The sequence below is a fragment of the Dama dama genome, chromosome 11 (genome assembly GCF_033118175.1).
Source record: "Dama dama isolate Ldn47 chromosome 11, ASM3311817v1, whole genome shotgun sequence".
Classification (NCBI taxonomy): Eukaryota; Metazoa; Chordata; class Mammalia; order Artiodactyla; family Cervidae; genus Dama; species Dama dama.
Window position 1 is genome coordinate 45,290,042 of NC_083691.1, and position 23,037 is coordinate 45,313,078.

The 23,037-nt window shown below is 33.7% G+C and overlaps 1 protein-coding gene and 1 pseudogene across 6 annotated transcripts in view; one reads left to right on the forward strand and one right to left on the reverse strand.

The window, feature by feature from the left end:
* USP34 (ubiquitin specific peptidase 34) overlaps window positions 1-23,037 on the forward strand; it is a 223,009-nt gene that overhangs the window by 105,388 nt on the left and 94,584 nt on the right. For all 6 annotated transcript variants that reach the window (XM_061155228.1, XM_061155230.1, XM_061155226.1 and 3 more), the window contains 9 exons: window positions 388-503; window positions 596-723; window positions 7,982-8,071; window positions 10,297-10,392; window positions 13,556-13,638; window positions 17,548-17,702; window positions 19,114-19,227; window positions 20,969-21,068; window positions 21,202-21,361. In XM_061155228.1, the coding sequence (XP_061011211.1) occupies window positions 388-503; window positions 596-723; window positions 7,982-8,071; window positions 10,297-10,392; window positions 13,556-13,638; window positions 17,548-17,702; window positions 19,114-19,227; window positions 20,969-21,068; window positions 21,202-21,361 (1,042 nt within the window). The remainder of the gene's footprint in view (window positions 1-387; window positions 504-595; window positions 724-7,981; window positions 8,072-10,296; window positions 10,393-13,555; window positions 13,639-17,547; window positions 17,703-19,113; window positions 19,228-20,968; window positions 21,069-21,201; window positions 21,362-23,037) is intronic.
* Window positions 15,303-17,208, reverse strand: LOC133064772 (sentrin-specific protease 8-like; annotated as a pseudogene).

Below are 23,037 nucleotides of genomic sequence, written 5' to 3' on the forward strand. Positions count from 1 at the left end.
TTCTGACCCAGGGATCAAACCCTCTCCTGTATTGCAGGCAGACTCCTTACCATCTGTGCCATCAACAGTCATTTTTATATTTAATTTGGGTTTCAGGTATTTGTATATAGTTCTTTTGACATGAGGAAAACATTAAATAATAATACTTAATAGAGCAGAGGCTATGAAATAGTGAAGAGGCTATGAAAACTCTTCACTTTAGTAGTATCAAACTAAACAATACTATTCTCTCACTTATAAAGCAACTGTTGTAATTGTTTTTATCGTTTTTATTGAGATTTATCGTTATACTTCACTTTGAATTTGTTGTTTTTATGAATGCTGTAATTCATTTTACAATTTCAGTCAGCTGCATTCCTCTATAGTGTGGTATATTTTGCTCCTCAGGACCTGCAGTTCATAAACATCAGTTCAACAGTAATGCTGTGACAGACATTAATTTGGATAACGTTTGCAAGAAAGGAAACACTTTGTTGTGGGATATAGTCCAGGATGACGATGCAGTAAGTTATTTAATAATGCCAAAAGACTATAATTACAGCAGAATACAATCAGTATAAGTAGTAACTTAATGTGTGTACATTCTTTTTTGTAGGTTAATCTTTCTGAAGGATTAATAAATGAAGCAGAGAAACTTCTCTGTTCCTTAGTATGTTGGTTTACAGATAGACAGATTCGAATGAGATTCATCGAAGGTTGCCTTGAAAATTTAGGAAACAACAGGTAAATAGGAATTGAAAGTTTTTTACATGGTAATCATATTCGTATAATATACCATTATTAGCCTTAAAATTTTTTTTTAAGTAATGATGGTTTTTGTATTAGTTTCAAACTCTTTCCACCCATAGTGTTCATATGTTATCACTTGGTCTTGGTTATTTCAACACTTTTTGGCAGTCTTGATTAGATCCTCTCTAACAAAAATAAGGGAATAATAATACTGTCTTCTTGATTCTGGGAATGATGGTGATTATTTTCAGATTGCAGTTAAATATTCTTGAACTATATATATAAAGGAAGCTAAATATGATAAGTAAAGTTAAACAACTAAGCTGAAATACATACATTTTGATAACGGCATTTTTCTTCCTTCTGAGTGGATATTTTGATTCTGTAAGTGCATAGAGAATTAGATTAGTGTTTTTTGGTCTGGTTTGAATTCTGCTGTATATTTGTATACTTCTTATTGGGGCTCAAATTATTACAGATTTCTTGATTTTCATTTCTGCTTATTGATACATTTTCCAGTTTCCCTCGTCTTATACTGCTTCGATAATATTGTTTCATTCTCTTTCATAGTGAATTCAGTTATTAATTGAATATATTTTCATCTTACCTCTGCTCAGGCTCCATCTAAATGTCTAATTTTATTGAATATTTAACTATATAAAAATTTTTTTGACCTAATTGAATTAGAAAAAATATGTTCAGTATTTTATTTTCTACTTTTGGTCTTGAAAGGTCTATAATTTGAACGATCACAGTAGAAAAATTGCTTATTCATGCAGGTATAAGAAAGTACTAATAGGTTCCTGTTAGTGGATCAGTTGCCTCATTCAACATGTATTCTTTAAAAGGAACACTTTTAATGGCTGGATGATATTTCATCATTTATATACGTATTTACAGAAGTTACTTTTAAAATGTTAATTGTCTTTTAATAGTCGTCTTGAAGCTACTGAACTTTTTAAAGTTGTATCAATTTTTATTCCCTATATGTGCATCTGCATATGTATGGCCCAGCAATTCCACTGCACAGTATGTGCCTTACAATATAGTACATCCAGATGGTCACCAAAAGACACATTAAAGGATGTTCATAAAAACATTATTCAAAATAACTATTCTTTGTACTGCAGTCCACATGCCAAAAACAGAATAAGGAGGAAAAATTAAATTGTGGACTGTTTGTTAAATAAAATGTTTATAACAGTAGTAATGAAAGAACTGCAACTGTGCAAGGAATAGTGTGGTTGAATCTCACAAACATAATGTTGAGTGAAGGAAGCTATATATAAAAAGGCTTATTTCTGTTATTCTCGTTATGTAGAGTTTAAAAACAGGAAAGCTATTTAATAGTTGGGATAATGATTACTCTTGGGTTGTCAGTGACTGGAAAGGGGGGTCTTCCCAAGGCTTCTGGGATGCTGGTGAGGATTTCTTTCTTAATGTGGGTACATACATACATACATAATGGTGAACATGTATGTTCACCATCTCATTTTGAATTGTCACTTAGGTTTATACATGTTTTTACATGAATGTTACACTTAAATATAAAAAGCTGTGTGAAAGAGGAAATATCATGTAGCCTTTGAATCATATATTTTCAAAAGTTGTATAATAATATGGGCATATGCTCACAGGCCCATTTGTTTTTAATAAAAAGATTACAAGCAATATTTGAGGCTGTAGAGTAGTTACTTCTAGGAGGATTCAGCTCTTTTTTTTTTTCTCCTTTATGCTTTTCTATTTTCTAATTTTTCCATAATGAGCACTTATTTCTCTAAGGGTATCTTAACAGAGACAGAAGGAAAACTGTATATAAAACTGTATGGAAAATGGCCAACTTGAATTTTTAGTAAGTTTTAATTTGCTCAATCCCAAATAACTTGAAAAGATGAAGCATTTTCATTTGTTGGAGGCAGTCCTATACCCCAGTTATAGTTACTTAATGGTGTATTGAAAATATAGTAAATATAACTATTATATTGGGGTTAAATTTGCCCTAGAATTTACTCCTTAGAGGGTTGTTGTGTTTATTATTTTAGTCTTACTATTAATGTATCATATATACCAATGCTTAGAGCATAGTAGCATTTTTTAGCCTGGACATATACAACATATCCAGTGTATACCACCTGAACTTCCTGAAGTTATGTGAATTAAAAAATAATTAGTTTTGAACATCTTTTTAGAAAACCATTATTAGTTTCAGTTTCCTGATGAATCAGTGGTTTTTAAGTGAAGTGATTGTTTTCTCCCTTGGCAGTATCAGTACTTGGAGATATCTTTGGTTGTCATATTGATGAGTGGAATTGGAGGTGTTACTTTGAGCCAGGGGTACTACTAAACATCCTTCAATACAGAGGATAGCCTTTCACAACAGAGAGTTGTGTGAAATGTCAGTAGTGACATCAGAGTCTGAGAAATCCTAAACACAAGAATACTTTCTCCAAGCCTAGCCCCCTGTGTTTGTCATCTCCGTAGGAAAGGAATGTTACGAAAGGGTGTTAATAGGAAAGCTCTTCCGTATGTTGAAACAGATGGACCACTGCAACCTTTACTCATACACCATTTTCTGCCATGTGACCCCAAAATCCCCATAGATGTCTACTTCTTGACACTGTCAATTTTTAATATACTTTACAGAGGTTTTATTTTTAAAAAATGTTCTCTGTGCTGATTTTGATTTTCTTTCTAGCTCCTCACTTGCTGTGGTTTACAGACCTGTCAGCAATTTTTGTTTTTGCTTTTCTATGATGATATTACAATTTATTTTACAGAATGAACTTAGCTTTCTTTTGAACAGCAATATGGCCTCATTATTTCTAAGGGGGCTTAGAGATCTAAAAAAGAAAAAGTCTTCCATAAATTATCCATAATTCTGCCATTTATATGGAACCCACCATAAACACTTTAAAACATGCAGCATGTGCCTTATGCACTTTTAGCTTTAGGCAGATTGTTTTATAAGGTGTATAATGACATTTCAGTGGTGCAGGAAGTTTAAAGTTACACACAGAAACACTTAGTAGACTAGTTTGCAGAATGTTGTCATAAAGTGAGAGCATGAGGTGGACAGTAACTCCCACTATGAAAAGTCGATGACTTTCCAGCTTAGTATTTGTTACTTTGGGTCAGTGAGATACGACTGCTGTCCAGTGAGTAGGGTGGAAGTAGGGGTTGAGTTGTAATCAGCCCCTTTGATGTTTTATGTTTATTAGAAGACAGGTGTTCACATCCTGTGCTAGGTACTCTCTGAAGTTCTGTGGGTTCTCAAGAATTGATTTGAGACTCTGAGAACCTGTCCATTTTGTGCTTTCTTTTTCTTTTCTATTTTGCACTAGATAGTTTAATCCATTTGTTAATTTTTTTGCCTTTGAGTACATAAGTGAAAATACTTGTACATATTAGGGATTCTTTTAGAGGTTCATATAATTAAGAAATGGATGGTACTGTGTACTTTTATTTGGTTTTGTTTTCTCTCTATAAAGACAGTATTATATATAGCATTTCATTTCAACTGTTGGTATATACTATAATTTAAAATGACTGAATAGCATTTTGTAGAACACACCAGTCTTCTTCAAATATGGAGTCTAGGGAAAAAACCATCCAAATGTGACTTTTTAAGCTGTGAAGCCCACCAGCAAATGTATTCATTCTTCTAAGGCAATGTAAAGTTGCATGGGTAATTCTTAGAGTCATACCACACTGTTGTTTAGTAATAAGCTTCTGGTTACAACAAAAACTTGGAATCAAGCAAAGAACCAGGGCAGTTTTAAGATGATAGCATTTTTCCTGATTCTAAACTTAGTGCAGTGGTCCCTGGGTATCTGTGGGGCACTGGTTCCTGGATTCCTCTGCAGATACCCAAATCTACAAGTGAGCAGGTCCTTCATATAAAGTAGTGTAGGACAGTCAGCTCTCTGTATCCGCAGATAAGGAACCTGTGGATATGGAGAGCTAACTATATCTTGTTATTCAGTACTGTTGTTCCTTTTTATCTTAAACCTGTTGTTGCCCAGGGTTGTATGTTTTGATATTTAAAATTTTCACTCTTGGAAGAATTTGTGAAATATAAGTATGAATATAACAGTAATTTCTGTTTTTGTAAGCATATCAGCAATGAAAACTATTTGGGCAAAAAAGTTGATAAGTCAAGGTAACATAGTTCTTATAGGAGAAGTGCTATAACATTTTTAAAAAATTGGGAAAAGTTTAATGAGTGTGGTTGATACACAGTGTTGTGTTAGTTTCTGCTGCATAGCATGATATGATTTTAATTGGAACAAGTTGATATATGTGTTCTTGTGAAGTTTCCATAAACATTGAAATATAAAACATTGCTATCACCAAGCAAGTTAATTATCTTCCACTGTTACCCACTCAGAGCCTGGCATCCTGTTCTCTAATGTCAAGCATCATGTGCTTGCTTCTACATTACATTTTATAAAATGAAATCATGTTCATTGTAGAAAACTTGGAAAGTAAATTTAAACACTTTAGACTCTTAACAGCATTGAATGGAAAAGAGGAAATAAGATTTTCAGAAAATATACAACTGTTGCACAGTATAAGACTTGCTTTAATGAGCTATGGTATCTCTAGTCTGTCTGTATATTTTAAAACTATTGAAATTACACTAGGCAAATAATTTTGGAACTTACTTCTTTGATTTTAGGTGAAATTTTCCTGTGTCCTTTTTTCATTGTTGTTATCTCACTGATTTTGTGCTTATAAAGTCAAAATAATGTATATGTATACATTCTAGTTTTTTATGTCTTCAGTTCAGTTCAGTCCCTCAGTTGTGTCCGACTCTTTGCGACCCCATGAATTGCAGCACACCAGGCCTCCCTGTCCATCACAAACTCCCAGAGTTTACTCAGACTCATGCCTATAGAGTTGGTGATGCCATCCAGCCATCTCATCCTCTGTCGTCCCCTTCTCCTCCTGCCCCCAATCCCTCCTAGCATCAGGGTCTTTTCCAATGAGTCAACTCTTTGCATGAGGTGGCCAAAGTATTGGAGTTTCAGCTTCAGCATCAGTCCTTCGAATGAACACCCAGGACTTATCTCCTTCTGGATGGACTGGTTGGATTTCCTTGCAGTCCAACGGACTCTCAAGAGTCTTCTCCAACACCATAGTTCAAAAGCATCAATTTTTCGGCGCTCAGCTTTTTATGTCTTAATTTTTGGGAAAAACTCTGCTAATATTTCCGAAATTTTGACAAAAGATTTTAGATAAATAATCTAAAATTGAAACTGATTTCTCCTGATCCTCTATCTTCGCAAGCACCACTACTGTGCAACTTGTTGAGGAATATTAAAAATTTTAATATTTAAAAATATACTAAACGTTTTAAGTGTTTTTTAATATTTAAAGAATCTTTACTTTGCACTTACTAGATATCAGGCATTTACTCTCTTTATTTCTTCACTGTATGCTTATTATTATTGGACATACCTTGAGACATGGGGACCTTCTCCCTCCAGAGATTGAATCTGTGCCCCTGCAGTGGAAGCCCAGTCTTAACTATTGGACCACTGGGGAAGTCCACTTTATATTCTTAAATGTATATATACTAATGTTGTTTTGATCTTCTGACATTTTCCTAGCGTGCTGTCTTCCGGTAGTATTTTCTTCTTTGTACTTCAGAACTGTAATATAACATTGTACATTGTTGTTTTTCTTCCTTCCTTGAAAATCTTGCCTTTAAGTTCTTTGCTGGTTTGTCGTTTGAAGAAATATATACTCAGCACGCACGATATGCAGGGATTTTTAGTGAATAAGACAGTCTGCTCACATAGAGCATATTCTAGTGGTAGCATTAAATAAAGGAATATTCATTAGGTGATGATGATTGAATAAAAATTGTAAAGGAGTCAATAAAGAGGTTCGTGGAGCAGTGGGAAGGTGTTATTTAATTATTGACTTGTCAGGGTTATTGTTTCTGTTGACAGTTGAGGGAACCTTAATACAGTGGGGGAAGGAGTCCTTCAAGTAGATATTTAGGTAAAGAGCATTCCAAGCATAGGCAATAGCAAAGGCCCCGAGGCAGGAATGTGCTTGTGTGTGCTGATGGAATAGCTCAAGGAGGATGGGAAGGAAAATAGGTTACACTGATAGAAGAAATGGGGACAGATCACATATGGCTTTGTAATCAAATTTAAGTACTTTGGATTTTATTTAGAAACATGAAATTTTGTAGTTTATCCTGCTTAGTGTTCACCATGGTTTTCCTCCTATTCAGAAGTGTAGCCCTGTATACTAATATTCTTGGTACTCATCTTGAAAAGAGTAGGCATTTTTGAGGACTTACTTGTACACCATATATGGTTAGTAGGGTGCCAAATTAAAAAAAAAAAAAAAGGAATTCTTTCATGAAGCAATACTGCTCCTAAGCTTAAAAATAAAATAAATTCAGTAACTTATTAGAGTTTGTTGTGCTTCTTTCAGGGCTCATGGAAACAGCCTTTTTGCCTACTAGGAATTCTGGGATTTGTATGTCAGTGTGTTCCCTGTCCCCCTTTTCTTCCAGAAGATAGACATACTCAGATCTTCTTGAGGTCTTTGAGTGATTTCATGTTGCCTTTTGGCTCCTTTATTCTTGAGGTTTATGGTGTGTTTCCATTATTAACATTGCTCATAATGCAGCGATTGTCAGTTCAGATGTAGTTTATATTAAGTGAGAAATAGGGAGAAAGTGATAATTTATGTAGTTTGAAAAGTGTTCTCTACATTTATTGTTTGTGGTCCACAAACCAGCAGTTGAGTATCACTTGTGAGCTTATTAGAAATGCAATCCGGAACCTACCCCAGACCTACTGGATCAGAGTTAGCATTTTAAGACTAAACTTTGAGAAACCCTGTTCTAGATAATTGACTCAACCTGCTGCTTCTTGTTTTCCTTGATTAAATCCTGAGAAATACCTATGACTGTTAAAGAAAACTTGGATTAAAAATTTTTATATTTAAAAGCATTTCACTTTTCTTTTATACTCAAATATTCATATAGTATATTTTACTTTAAAAGTTTTGGATTGAATTTTTTAAAACTTGGATTTCTTGCCACAGTGGATAATAAGCTGAGACTTTAGAGAAAAAAACCCTAAATTAGTTTGCATAAAAGCATCTGTAAAATTCATTAACTCTTTTTGTGTTTGATTTTAAATAACTGAATTTCTGTTAAGAGCTAGAATTACTGATTGTAGTTAAAATTATTTTATTCTATAAATATCTGTTTTTGTAATTTCAGATCAGTAGTAATTTCACTTCGTCTTCTTCCAAAACTCTTTGGTACCTTTCAGCAGTTTGGAAGCAGTTATGATACACATTGGATTACAATGTAAGTAAATAAAAGAAAATATTCATTTTTAAGACTTTTTCCAATCATAATTCTCAAACAAGGTTTTTGAGTAACTTACTAGCTGTTAATTTGTACCAGGAAAATTTGAGTTTTGCGTAATTCAAGTGTTTTCTTAGATTTCTGAGGTGCTTTCTCTGCCACTTAGCACCATGGAGATTATATATACCCCTGTCAGTAGGAAATCTGACCTTTGTATTCATTGTAGCTTGAGAAAAATAGTGTAGCAATTAATGCTTTAATTTTCAGGTAAAGATTTTTTACTGTGTTTGATCATGGCAAAAGACTCCTGAAGAAGATCCACATGTTAAGCGTTCTAGGATGCTTTTAATTTTTACCCATTATTGGAATTGGTTCTAGACATTACATCATGTTAGGAATAATTTTGAAACCACTGTGTTACTCTTTTACTTATATAGAGAACTTATGATTAATGTTAAACAGTTCTTGCAACGATAGTATGCTGCTGATGTGATATTGATCTAATATTTGAGAAAATTCTGGAGAAAGTTCACTATCATGAGCACTTCATTAACCTCTGAGAATGTGTTACTTGCTTTATTCAAAATAGCCTTTTTGGAGAGATTTCAGAAACTTAAAATTTAGGAAAAATTAGACCTGTTGAAGGATTTATTTATGAAATCATGTAGGATGGGATTTTATCTAATTCCTTCTCAAATCTAAGATTATTTGGTAGGAATACTTTCTTTCAAAATGAGTATGATTTTAAAAATTCTTTGGCATCTAAATAAGATGGGACGCTCCTCTGGAGAAGGGAATGGCAATCCACTCCAGTATTCTTGCCTAGAGAATTCCATGGACAGAGAAACCTGGCGGTCTACGGTCCATGGGGTCGCAAAGAGTCTGACACAAGTGAGTGACTAATACACACACAAATAAGATGAAATTAGTTCTTCTGAGTTACAGCCCTTACTGTTTATTTTTCTTTTAATAGGGGATCTATTTAACCTGAACCTCTATTACTGTTTTTTAAAAAGCATCTTAGAAAAGCTTTTTCTTTGATTAATTTTTACAGTGTGATCCTAGTGACAGTTCTATTTGTGAGTGCAAGGAGGGTCTTTGAGATGCTGGACAGAGCAGTAGGGGAAAGCATTTAGCATCCTTTAAGTACAAGAGTAGCATGAGTTTTATTTCATTTACTCTTCTCTTAGTTTTTAAATGGCCAAATTACAAAATTCAAAAGCATTAAAGTGATTCAGTTGTAGCTTACCTGGGCAAGTTGGTATTGCAGTCATTTGAGGAGGTTTATATTAAGGAGTAACAGAGGCTAACATTCTTATGGAAGTGGGAAGCCCTGAATATTCAGTTACTTATGTATATTGGGGCTCCCTGGTAGCTCAGATGGTAAAGAATTGCCTGGGTTGGGAAGATCCCCTGGAGAAGGGAATGGCAACCCACTCCAGTATTCTTGCCTGGAGAATTCCATGGACAGAGGAGCCTAGTGGGCTATAGTTCATGGGGTTGCAAAGAGTTGGACACAGCTGAGTGACTAACACTACTTACTTACTTAGGAAGTATATTGAGTTGAAAGCCTTTCAGCTGGTTCCTTGTATACTGTGTGCTCAGTCACCATTTCTTCCTCCAGGGGATCTTCCCAACCCAGGGATTGAACTGGAGTCTCCTGTTCTTCTGCATTGACTGGTGGATTTTTAACCACTGAGCCACCTATAAAGCCCCTAGCTTGTTCCTTATTTAAATGTAAATAAGCTCTGTTAATTCCAATGTGAGACTGGTGTCCTTAATCTTACTAGGTGGATTACTTAAAAGAACTCTGAGCTCCTGCAGTTAATTGGCATCAATAATAGCAAAAACTTGCACTTGGTGTGAGTCTGTTATATGCAATAGCACTCAACACTTTATTTGATATGTATTATCTCTTAAACTCTTAGGGCCCCTATTTTAAAATTGGAAATTATCTCTGATCATCTTAGTAAATCTTCAGGTAACCTACAAACTGACAGGCTGGCATGGACTGTAGTGTACTGTTTTTTAAAATATTAACTCATGTTTGTCATTTATTTAGCATTTGACCAGACCTTTTATCCCCTTCACAGAGATTGAGATTTAAATGCAATGATACTATAACTTCATAAAAATGAAGGTTCACTATAGTGTTTTTTCCTCTTCTAGAATAGATTTATCTTACCCTGTGCCTCTGAAATTATTTTTTCTTTTAATTTGTTCAGGTGGGCAGAAAAAGAACTGAACATGATGAAGCTTTTCTTTGATAATTTGGTATACTATATTCAAGCTGTAAGAGAAGGCAGACAAAAGCATGCACTGTAAGTATACTTTAACTCGGTAAGGTATGTGTAAGTGTTGATTGTCTTTCCTTTGAAAGATAAGATAATTTTTCAGTTTTCTGTTCCTTTTTTTTCATATAATAAATATAATGAAAAATTTAGTTACAAGAGGAAGTTTCTTTTTTAATTTGGTGAGTTTTATAAGATTATTTTTATAATGCTTAACCTTAGGGAAAGACAAACTATATAACTTTAGGGGTTGATTTATCTTCACTATTGAGTTCTGTTCATAAGGTAGTGTTTTCAGGAATCATATTTTTTTCAGAGGTCACCAGTATCCTTGTATTAGGGCATTGTAAATATAATATAATTTAGTATTATTTAAAATAATCCAGTTGTACATGTGACTGGTGATAGAAGCAAAGTGCGATGCTGTAAAGAGCAAAATTGCATAGGAACCTGGAATGTTCATGGGGTCGTAAAGAGTCGGACACGACTGAGTGACTGAACTGAACTGAATATTATTTAATGATTTATAATAATATTTAATATTTAATAATATAAATGTTTATTTCTGAAAAAGTGTTTTATCATAGTTAATATAAAACATTTTCCTTCATTATTATAGTTATACTAATATTAGAAAGTTTATGATGTGAAAATGGAAATTGTGATGGTATAGATGGTTAATATTTTATCATCAAAAATATTGTCTGGATGTATTGAAGTGAGTTTGTGTAAGAATTAGTAGAAGTTGGTTAGTTGTATGGCTGTGTTTAAAGTTTCTTATAAAGGGAGATTTCTGCATAGATGAAAACATGTAGAATTCAGAAAGCTTCTACTTGTGTGAGTCAGTGGAAGCTGATAGTTATGGAAACCAGCTAAATGTCAATATAGCATGTCTGTAAATAAGAGAAATATATACAGTATTTATTGAGAAAACATGTACATAGAAAACTTTTTGTGTAGATAACTGATCAGATTGTAGAAGTTTTCAGAAAAGCCATGGATCTTTCAGGCATGCTTGTTCACCTCTAAAAATGATATCATGTCTACCCTCTTCCTCCCACCACCCCCCATCAGTTATTTCTCCAAAATTTACTTTCCTCTTCAGTGTACTGCCATCCTCCAAGTCATCTAAAACTTGGGGCCCTTTTTGTATATGTGTGTTTCCAAACATGAATAATGGCGGTGGTGGTGGTGATAAAAATCACCACCACCACCGCCATTATTCACATTTTAAGTATTAATTTCAAGGTACACAACAACTAATTTGAAGTAGGAATCCTCATTTTAAAAGTTAGAACAGGAACTTTCCTGGCAGTTCAGTGGTTAAGACTCTGCGCTTTACAAGTGGACATGCCCACAAACACTGTTCCAGTTCTTTAACCATCCTTTGGATCAATTTTCTTCCCTCAGCCTCCTCCATAATTGTTAATTACTCATCCTTATGAATTGCAGAAGGCATTAATGATAGTGGTAGAAAGCACATGGGCCTGAGAATCACACAGATATGGGTTTAGGTTATGAATCTTGTATTTGAACCTATACTCCAAGGTCTCTGCTACAAAATCTGCCCTTTTAGTAAAAGGATGAAAACTGTTAAGAGAAGGTCTTGAATTTCATCTGAATAGTGTTCTAGTCTGTGAGTTGCTTACAGTATTCCACCCTACCACACCCCCAATTCCCAGCCAGCTTGGCACAAGTACTTTGAACTTCAGAAAGGACACTGCAGCAGTAATGAAGCAAATATTCATCCTTTCTTTGCCAGTGTTAATATGAGACAGTAAAGAAAAATTAAGCTGTATCAAGCAAACTCAATCTTTAGGAAAGCTTAACTTTAAACTTCAGTAGCAAATCTAGTGTAATTTTTGAAACCAGCTAACTTTAGGAAGCTTTTAGAATTTTGCACCTGCTTACAGATATTTAGAAATTGAATTAAGAGACACTATCTGCAGACTGGGATATAGATCATAGCTCAGAGTGGCTGCTCTCTTTTGTTGGCATGGTAATTTGGGCAGTTCATCCCCAGCCAGCCTTTTGATTTGTAACATAAAAACTCATCATTGATTCAGTCTCGTTGATTGGGTACTCAAGTGCTTGTGAGCCAGCTGTAGCTCAGATGGTAAAGCGTCTACCTGCAATGCAGGAGACCTGGGTTCAATCCCTGGGTTGGGAAGAGCCCCTGGAGAAGGAAATGGCAACCCACTCCAGTACTCTTGCCTGGAAAATCCTATGGACGGAGGAACCTGGTAGGCTGCAGTCCACGGGGTTGCAAAGAGTGGGACACGACTGAGCGACTTCACTTCAAGTACTTGTGGGAACTAGAATGTTGTGATATCACAGTCACAGTTCAGTGTGCAGTGCACAGAGCTGCTAAAGGAATCCTGAAATGCACATCTGATCATTACCCCTTTTCTTTCCCCAGCATCCTTCACCAGATAAGTGACTTTCTTATCTGTCTGTAACAGTGTCAAACTCTTCTGACATTCAGGCTGACAGCAGTTTGGCCCTTGCTTACTTCTTCAGACACATCTCCTACCTTTTCTGTACCACAGACCAAGCTTGATTCTTAAAATGCTTTCCTTTGCAAATGCTGACAAACTGATTCCCAGAGAACCATGTGAAATTACCTACTAAGTAAATACAAGCTTTCAAAGCAACTTTTACATTATACATTGAATTTTGTTCACATGAATTACAGTTACTTGGATTTGAAATAGCATTCAGAAATGCTTATTTTGTATCAGCTGTTTTCTTTATGAATTATATTTATGGAAATGATATAACATTAACATTTCTTGTTTAAGGAATATAGTAGTATCCCTGGAGGGACAGTGACGGTGAAACATGGTATTTCTAGATGGAAATATATTAAATATTAAAATTAATGTATGTATTGCATATTTTAAAGTAACATTTCTTCCACTGTTGTTCTTACCTACTTACCTAATTTGAAAGTTTGTTTTCTAATAATTTGTAGATTTTTATAATATTAAATAACAATTCTTTCATGTAACATTTGGCTTTGGCCATTTTTTGTGTGTGTAGCCAAAGATATAATTTGAAATACTTGATAATTGAGTTCTTAAATGGAATTTTATTTATTTGGTACAATTTAAGATTAGGACCATTAGATCTTTAAAAATAATTAAAAAATAGGATCTCTCAGCCAGTTATTTTAACGATTTTTTAAATGCAGGTATAGCCATAGTGCCGAAGTTCAGGTGCGACTTCAGTTCTTAACTTGTGTCTTTTCAACTCTGGGATCACCTGATCATTTCAGTAAGTTTTTTAATCAATATTTTAATAAGTTTTTAGATCTTCATTGATTCTTGAAAGAGTCCAGTTAAATGTACTCATACCTTTAGATTTCTGTGGTAATCAAATTATTCTCAGTACTAAACGTCCTATCTGTATGTATGGCAATAGCAACTTGTCCCTGACATGTTCTTGTTTCAGTCTCTGAATGTGTTAGTTTCTTAATGAATGAATGAATCATTGCATAAACAAAATATTTGGGATAGGAGAACATATCATGTTAGAGTGTGACTGTATTTTTCTTTTTTTTAACCTCTGGTTAATAGAATATTCCTTTCACTCCAGTTGGAAACAGCCACTGTCTGTATATTATTATCAGGGCTAATCTTATCCCAGATTGGTTGACTTCATAGGTGACAGAAATTTAGAGACACGTTTAATTTAGATGAATCTCAAACTCAATTTCATTAATAATTAATCTTAAAAAACAGAGAGATTGGTCTGGTATATTAAGATTGTGGACCATTTCTAAATCCACATGCAAGATACCCTCACAAGAAAGGAGGAATGTTGATTTCTTTTGGCCAGATCACCTTTCCTCTTGCTAGACTGACTTATTTTCTTTAATGCTCCACATGCCTCGTTTTCTGTATGTCTGTGTCAGCAACCTCATTTGTTAGTAGGACATTCTTTTTTTTTAGCTATGGTTAATGTCGAACTGCTGGGTGAGTGTTTTGCTAGCCTGAGAGATGTCTTCATGACTCTTTAAGTCCATATCTATGCTTGAGGTATGCCATGTGTTTATTTTCCAGTTTAAGTCTGTAATTTCTTTAACTCAAGGTGTTTGTAACAAATGTCACTAACATTATGATACCAGTAGATTTCAAAATGAAGGCACCTGTTTTTGATAGGAAACCCCTGTTTCATGTTACTGGGTCATTTATTATACCCATTATGATTCAGGATATACAAGAAATAATATAAAATATTAAAAAATCTTTATACATGGAGAAATCAAACCCAAACAAATATTTTCAGTATAAATAATTTCATATGACCATTGTTTCATGTTTGTTGAATATAGATTTTCATTGGAAAAAGTTAATCATTTTTTTCAGTATTTGAATAACGAGTTATTTATTTTGCTGCTCCCGTTCCATTAAACACAGAATATGTTCTTTCTGTGTGGGCTTTCAATAGCTACTGCACATTTAGAATCCTCTTTGAGCTTATCCCACATCATAATTGTACTTCTCTAACTGGCACAGTATCTTTCAAGTATAATATGGTTACTCCAAAGTTACAGATTTTTTAAAAAGATTCTTACCTATCTGCATTTATCTCTTCTTAACTACTTACTGTGTTTAATTTATACACTAAAGGTTGTTCCTAGTTTTTTTTATGTTGGCTCTCAGGGGCACAGATTGTTAGAATGAACAAAACATGTATTAACTATGTCTATGATGATCTGATTGGATACATTTTGTATACATTTTTCGGATCAGTCTCTTAGACTGATACTGCTACTAGGTAAATATTTTCTGAGGTGGTTTTGGATCTCATCTGGTTTTCGAAGTAGGGGGAGGGTTGCGAATGGTTTCCTTTTTTTTGGAAGGAATAATATTTCTTTTTATTCTTGGTTCCACATTTCAAAAATTTCATTTTCTGCATTTTGAATTAAGTGAAAGAGTTGAGAAAGGTCACTTTTTTTCCTTTATATCTCAAACCAACTTTTAGTTTCAGATGCAAAACAAGAGGTATACCACATTTATTTTAACAACGTTATTTACCATTCCCTCTTTCTTAAAAGAGTTCTAGGAATCAGTGGGCGACTATGGGCTAACACCATCTTTATCAAGTATTGGCAGAGTTTGTAGAGGGGAAAGCCTTTGCTTGTTGAATGGAAAAGGTATCACAGAACTGAGTAACTGATAATATTTTGATCTTACATTTGGTTGGGACTTGATCTGCTTCTAGCCAGTTGATCTCTTGGAATATGTGGACTGTGCAATAAGTTTTTGGTTCTTACGATTTTCTTCTTGCTTCTGGATTTCACATATTCTTAATTTGTTTTACAGATTAGTCTTTTTTCTTTGGAATAAACCAGTGTGGATAAGGAAGACCAAAAGGGAATTAATAAGTGTTAAGATTGGTTAAGATTAGTTTTAAGGTTTTGGTGCCTATTTTGAAGACATTTTCACGGAACATATTGCTCTAAAGTTAGGGTTAAAGCAAAACTTTCCATTAGGAGAATGCAAAGGATAACATTCTCTCAGGAGAAAGTAAGCATCCGAAGCTTTCCTCTCCCAGGCATCTTCTCTCAGACACTGAGACTGCAGCCATCCAATCCATGGGGACAGGCAGAAAGAGACTACAAAAGTCAAATATATTTCAACAGCTAATTTTTGGCAGGTCTGGCAATGAGATCTTTCTATTCTTCTCTATTCTTTGTGATGTATGTAAGAGTGAGTAGCTGCAGTAGTGATTATGGCTGTTGTCTAAAGAAGTTCTGACACAAGGCCTCAGTGTTACATACCATGTATATCCCAAGTTATAGCTGTTTTGTTGAGCACTTTCTCTTCCACAGAGGCCAGTTTGTTTCCTTTTCTGCCTGAGAGAGCCTCTTGTTTCTTTGCTACCTGCTTTGCATGGAATTAGTTGCTACTACCATAAGAATCATAGTGAAAAAAGCCATTTTTGTCTTGGAGATAAACCAACAAGCTCCAATGGATTCCGCTAGCTGTGTGGTTAGAATTATCATTGGTGGCTAAAAATAATAGCTCTTTATTGGAGAGGTCCAAGGGTTCAGGCAACATGGTGATCCCTGCTGGGTTGCCAGTGCACTTGATAAACTGAGTGACTTTGGGGCTAATGAAGCAGACATGGTCAGAGCAGTCATGAAACTGACTATTGGCAAAGTACTCAAAGGCAAACCCAGTAACATGGATGTTGAGCTAGCTTGGAGGATCCAGTATGAGACAAATGACTGCCACAGAAGACTGTCCATGTGACTCGAGACTACTGGGTCCATCTTGTATCGACCAGGGCTGCTCAGAAATTCCAGAAGCTGCTTCAGACCTCACCACCCCAACCAGCCTCCAAGCAGCTCCATACTGGCCGGAAAAAGGATGGGGGGTGGTGGTTACTTAAGATTCTATCATCTTCTCAATGCCTTCTGATTCTGAGGAATAAGCCCTTGCTCTTGAATCCCTTATGATGTACTTTAGAAATCCCTGTGGTGATTTTATTCTACACTTTTGGATTGTCTCACTTATCAGAGTTGTGATTGCCCTAATGCCTTTTCTTTGATTCTGAATAGTTCTGATTCCTTCTGACACACTTTAGAATTATCTAATACTTGGGTCAAAGTATTAATACCATACAGATTTTGTCTGATTACAGTGGCTTCTTAGCTAATTGTTTCCTGTGATGTGTTGCTGTTCTGTTTTAGGTAGTCAGTTCCTTTTTGTTTTATTAATCATAAGGATCCCTTTTTCATAATTTACAAAAATGATACTTATTGGCATTTATTGTTTATCTCCTATTTGCATAGAATTAGCTTTGAATATGGTATCCACTGTATTCTTTACCCTTAAACCTTAGAACTGACTTAACTTTTTTGGGATTACTTCTTTTTAATCACGTTTGCTATAATACAATGATTGTTCATGTCTTAAAGAAAAGGACTTTCCAGAACAAATGTCTCTTCTAGGATTCTATTCTATATAAGTCTTGTTTTTAAAGATAGTTTATCTGTGGAGTATATTTAACTACTTTTGAAAGCATAAATTATATAAAGTCTCTTATGAAATAATTTTTATAAAATGCTATGAAATATCTCTAATTTTTCTGTATATATTGGTGCTTCTAGTATATTTAATTAGGATGAAAGTGTTGTATGTACCAGGATTTAAAATATGTAATTTTATCTAGGGTTAAGTTTGGAGCAAGTTGATATTTTATGGCATTGTTTAGTAGAAGATTCTGAGTGCTACGATGATGCACTCCATTGGTTTTTAAATCAAGTTCGAAGTAAAGATCAACATGCTATGGGAATGGAAACCTACAAACATCTTTTCCTGGAGAAGGTAATTTTGTTTCTTGACTATATGTATTATTTTTCTATATTTCCTTTTTCTCTCTTGAAATGTAAACTGTAATGTTCATTTCTTTCCTCTTTTAAAATATTTTAATTTTTAGAAAAAGTTTGTTAATATTTATTTATTTCAGTTGGGTCTTCACTGCTGCCTGGGGCTTTCTCTCGTGATGAGCGGGGGTTACTCTGAAGGTCCAGTGCCAGGGCTTCTCACTGCAGGGGCTTCTCTTGGTGCAAAGCATGTGTAGCCATGTGGGCTCAGTTGCCTCGCGGCATGTGGAATCTTCCTAAGTCAGGGATTGAACCTGTTGCATTGCAAGGCAGATTCTTAGCCACTGGACCACCAGAGAAGCCCTGGAATACTTTTTAAAAACGATGAATATACTGCTTCTCTGCAGTCCTTGTATAATTTTTGCCACTTAGATGTTGCTTTAGTTTTGTGCTCTATAGTGTTAGTATATCTAAATGAATACTTAGTTTAGATTTACAAAAATGTTATGTTCCTTAGCTAAAGTACTTAAACTAACAGTAAGTAGAATAACTTGGTGAACAGTAATAAGAGGTGTATGTGGGGGTTTGTTATGTATTTTTTTAAATCATTAGTAACAACATTGGGTTTCAATTTTTGAGGGGTGGTGCCACACCTACTAGTGTGAGAGCCCTATTCTGCAATTTTTAATTAAATGGTATGGTTTTAGCCAGTCTTCTGGCAGATATAAGCTAATGTTCAGATTTGTCGATTTCTGGGGGGGGGGGGCGGGGGGGGAGCATTTGTAGGAAGGGCTGTCATGATATTAAAGACACACATCTATCCAGTTTTTATATTTATTTATAAGATGCCGCATTTGGTTCAGTAGATAATTTTCCATTTAAATTTTAAAACTTTGATAATAAACCAATACACTTTATTTTTTATATGCTGATTTTTGAGATTATAAAGGCTCTAGAAAGTCTCTGTGGTAGCCTTGAGTTCATACGAATGAGCTTTGGTGATAGAAACTAACTCACTTAATAGATTTAAGACAAAGCTACAAACAAGTCTTCAGTTATCTTAATTTCAAACTCTGACTTACACAAAAACTGTATTTATCTATATGTTGTAAGTGTGTCTGGTGTAAGTATATAATAACTAATAAAATTTTAAAATTTCCTCTGGTTTGGGTCTATAATACATCTCAAAAATTGAAGCACGTATCAGACAGGTTTCAACTTTGTGATTAAAGTTTTTTATGAAATTATTTTGTTATCACTAAAAATCTCAGTTATTACATTTTCTTCTTCAGTGTTTTCAGTAAAACTAGGTTTGTTAACTTAAATTGTGTTACGTTAAATCTAATAAAATGAAATCTGCTAAATAAATTATTACACCTAAACTACCTTGACAACTTTTTTTTTTTTTTAAGATGCCGCAGCTAAAACCTGAAACAATTAGCATGACTGGCTTAAATCTGTTTCAGCATCTGTGTAACTTGGCTCGACTTGCTACCAGTGCCTATGATGGTGGTTCAAACTCTGAGGTATGAATTGAGATTTGTCCTCTTATTGGGTCAGCTTGTGGAATTTCTTTGTTGTTCCTCAAATTAGATTACTACCAAGCATTGAATTTACTGACTCAGCAGACTTTTATTCTGAAGTCTTAAGAAGCATTATCTTTTGGGTTTTAAAAGTTCTATAAAGCAACTATGGTAATTTTTATTACTGAAAATAATCTTTGTTGTGCATAATGGAAACTTGTGATACACACTTCAAGCTGTGAAACAAATAAGTCACAAAGATGTAACATCCACTTAGGGAATATAATCAATAATTTTGTAACAACTTCATGTGGTGCTGGATGGTAATTGATCTTATTTACAGTAATCATTTAATCATGTATAAAAACATTGCATCACTGTGCTATATACCTGAAACTAATAGACTATTGTGTGTTAATATAACTGAAGTAACATAATTTACTGTATGTTCCTTGGTTAATAAAGGATTTTGCTGAGTAGAAGTTTGATTTATCTAAAATCTGTTTTTCAGGCCATTTTTGTGGCCAAACTTTTAGTTGTTCTTGGGCAACTTCATAGTTCCTATCAGTAACTTCTCTTCTGAAGCAGAATATGCCTAAATCATTACTGACCATGAGGCATGATGATCAGATCATTAGCTGAAGACTGTCACAGAGTGCTAGTCTTATTTCTGGCTCTTATTTGGCTAGGTTGGATGACTGCGAGTTTTTGTTGAATGCGTTATTTTCCTAGACTCACCTAACATAGATTGTTGTTTGAAAGTCTTGCATATTGGACTTTTCAGTTTATTAATGATAGCTCTGATTCATGCCATCTGCACTCCACCTTTATTTTTCATTAATTTTCTTTAGAGATTGAGTTGTGTTATAGAGAGAAAAGCAAACTGTTGTAAAGTCTATGTGGTAAAGGTAACTGTAATTGTATTTAGAGCAAGCAGTTGTATATTGCTTTCATAGTATCTTCCTACCTTCTTTCCTTGTTTGAGTAGTATTTCATTTACTTATTTTTGTTTTTAATGTTTTGGTTCAAGCTCTTACTTTGATAGCACTATGAAAAGTTTCAATTTGGTGATTTCAGACAGTTGGACAGATCTGATTTACCTAAAAGGTCACACTCTAATTTTGAGATAATACTGCTTTTTAAGTAGATGACATGAACACTAAAGCTATTCTGTCACTTATCAGGTGATTATCTTTTCTTCACCCTAGTTACAGTTTTTGAGAACTTCCACTGTTTACTTTTTCTGTAATTTTCACTGAAAACATTTTTTTTCATCTCATAGTTTGTCATAAATTATCAGTTTCAGTTAGTGAATCTTTTAAATTTTTTGTGAATACCTGAAATCAATGACTTTCAGAATAAGTTGGATGAAAGCATTAACATATTATGCTAATAATTATATCAGTTGTTATTCCTTTGTAGCATGTTTTGAGGACTTGACTTTTTCTCACTGTGTAGTCATAACTTTTGAGTTAAATGTTACACACATACATAGCTGATTTGTAAGTAAGTATTTTTATAACTAGTACAGGTATATTTCAGAAATTGAAGAAATTTCCAAGGTTTTTATCATTATTATTTAATATTAGTTAATAATACTAAGTAATTAGGAATTGCCTTTTAAATACTTTATAAAGTATTAAAACTCTTTGATATTGAGTGCCTTTTAAATTTGTAACTTTGGTCTTTAATTAAAAATTGTTTGACAATTAACATTTATAGATGGCATATTTTTGTTTCTTAGCTTTGTGGTATGGACCAATTTTGGGGCATTGCTTTAAGAGCACAATCTGGTGATGTCAGTCGAGCAGCTATCCAGTATATTAACTCCTATTATATTAATGGTGAGTGATTTGAAATACTGTCTGATAGGTAATTTTTATGTAAGTATTTTTCTTAGCTATAATTCATTTACTTTAACACAGCTAAATAAGAATATAAGGTTGATAATACATATCTAAACATCTGACTTTTTAGGTAAAACGGGTTTGGAGAAGGAGCAAGAATTTATTAGTAAGTGTATGGAGAGTCTTATGATAGCTTCTAGCAGTCTTGAACAGGAATCACACTCAAGTCTCACTGTTATAGAAAGAGGACTCCTTATGCTGAAGACACATCTGGAAGCATTTAGGAGAAGGTAATTTTTTTAAACCACATTATTAGAATGAATTTTAGGCTTTTTAAAAAAATTGCTGATATGTCCGAAAGTATTCTTAAAACTAAAGGTTTTCTTGGGGGCAGCTAGAAAACATAACTTACCAAAAGTGAAGAGTTAGTAATGGAAGTAATTTTTATTCATGATATGTACCATATCATCGTGGAATCAGCAATATAGGTTCCTGGTAAATACTGCAGAGCTTTAAATATCATGACTCTGAGAAGATGTGCATGAATAAAAATCTCTAGACGGAATTCCATCTCTAAGAAAGTATTACTATGATTGAAATGGCAGAACACCACTACCAAAAAAGTTTTCACTAAAACTCTCACCAAGAACATCAGATAATCTCTCATAGTTGAATCAAGTTGAGTCATTTGTTTCATTTGCTGTTTTTTTTTCTTCCTGGACTAGGAGACAGTATTTTAATTTTGAATTTCCATTTACCATGGAAACATGATCAAAAAATTCTGTGTTAATGAATATCTATATAATTAATTTAGACATACCCTGTGTAATACAGAAATAAAGCAAATTAACATTTATGAATATATCGACTGAATTAAAAGGTGAGTAGATAGTTTTAATTAAGAAATTCTGTTTGTTAAAAATCATGAGTAAATGTAAAAGTACAAAGAACTGTTGAACAAAATTGTTAAAACTTATTTCAACTTCCGAGCTCAGTTTGATAATGAAAACCTATACCATTTATATATATTGACCTTTGTTTAAAATGTCAGAAAATACTGAATAAAGATTTTCTACACATTCCTTATAAATAACATGGCTCTGTGATTTAAAACATTTAGGCTTTGCAAAATTCCTTATTTTGATTACGATTGTAAATTGTGGAAATTCTACTTAAATAATTCCTTGTGTTTTTAAAGAATGTGTAAGGGAACTCTTGAGTCTTTTTCAACAGAAACTTCACACTGCCTCATAATTTTTATCACTTTAAAAGCTAAAAATAAAAAGCAAATGTGGTATGTCTTATTCAAATTAATAAAAAATTAATACATACTCATTATAAAATTCAGATATTACACTAAGATAATACTAAAGAAAATCAGGAGTCTCTATAGTCTACCTTTTCCTCTCAGATATTTATTGTTAATGATAACAGTAGATGGTTTTCTAAAATTTTCTCTGTGCTGCAGGGTCTACAAACAGCAAACCAAAACAGTCCTGTTGGTTCGGGCCCTTTTACAGCGTTAACCCATGTTTTTAAAATAGGCGCTTATTTAAAAGTCTTTTCAAACAAATTTTTCCTAGGATTCCAGTGGTGCATTTTATAAGTTTAATGAATTTTAGTTCAGAAGTTCCTGCTCAGGTGTACAAACTTTTTTAAACTCAAGAAAATTGTTTATAATATCTTTAATAGAAACCTTTGTATTTGTTTATGTTTTCCTCTAAATGTTAATGTTTGTGCTAAATAATTTATATAAATACTTTTTGGATGGCAAGTAAAGAATCTAGGAAACAATTGAATATTCAAAAACTGAGAGCTAGTTTTAAAAAAAAAATTATATAGGAATTTTCAAGCAAATCCTTGTGTAGTATCATATAGTTTCAGGTGCTTAATGTGCTTAGTGCTAATCCTAATAAAAATTGCCTAACATTTATAAAATGAAAACATAAAGTAATTATTCTGTTTA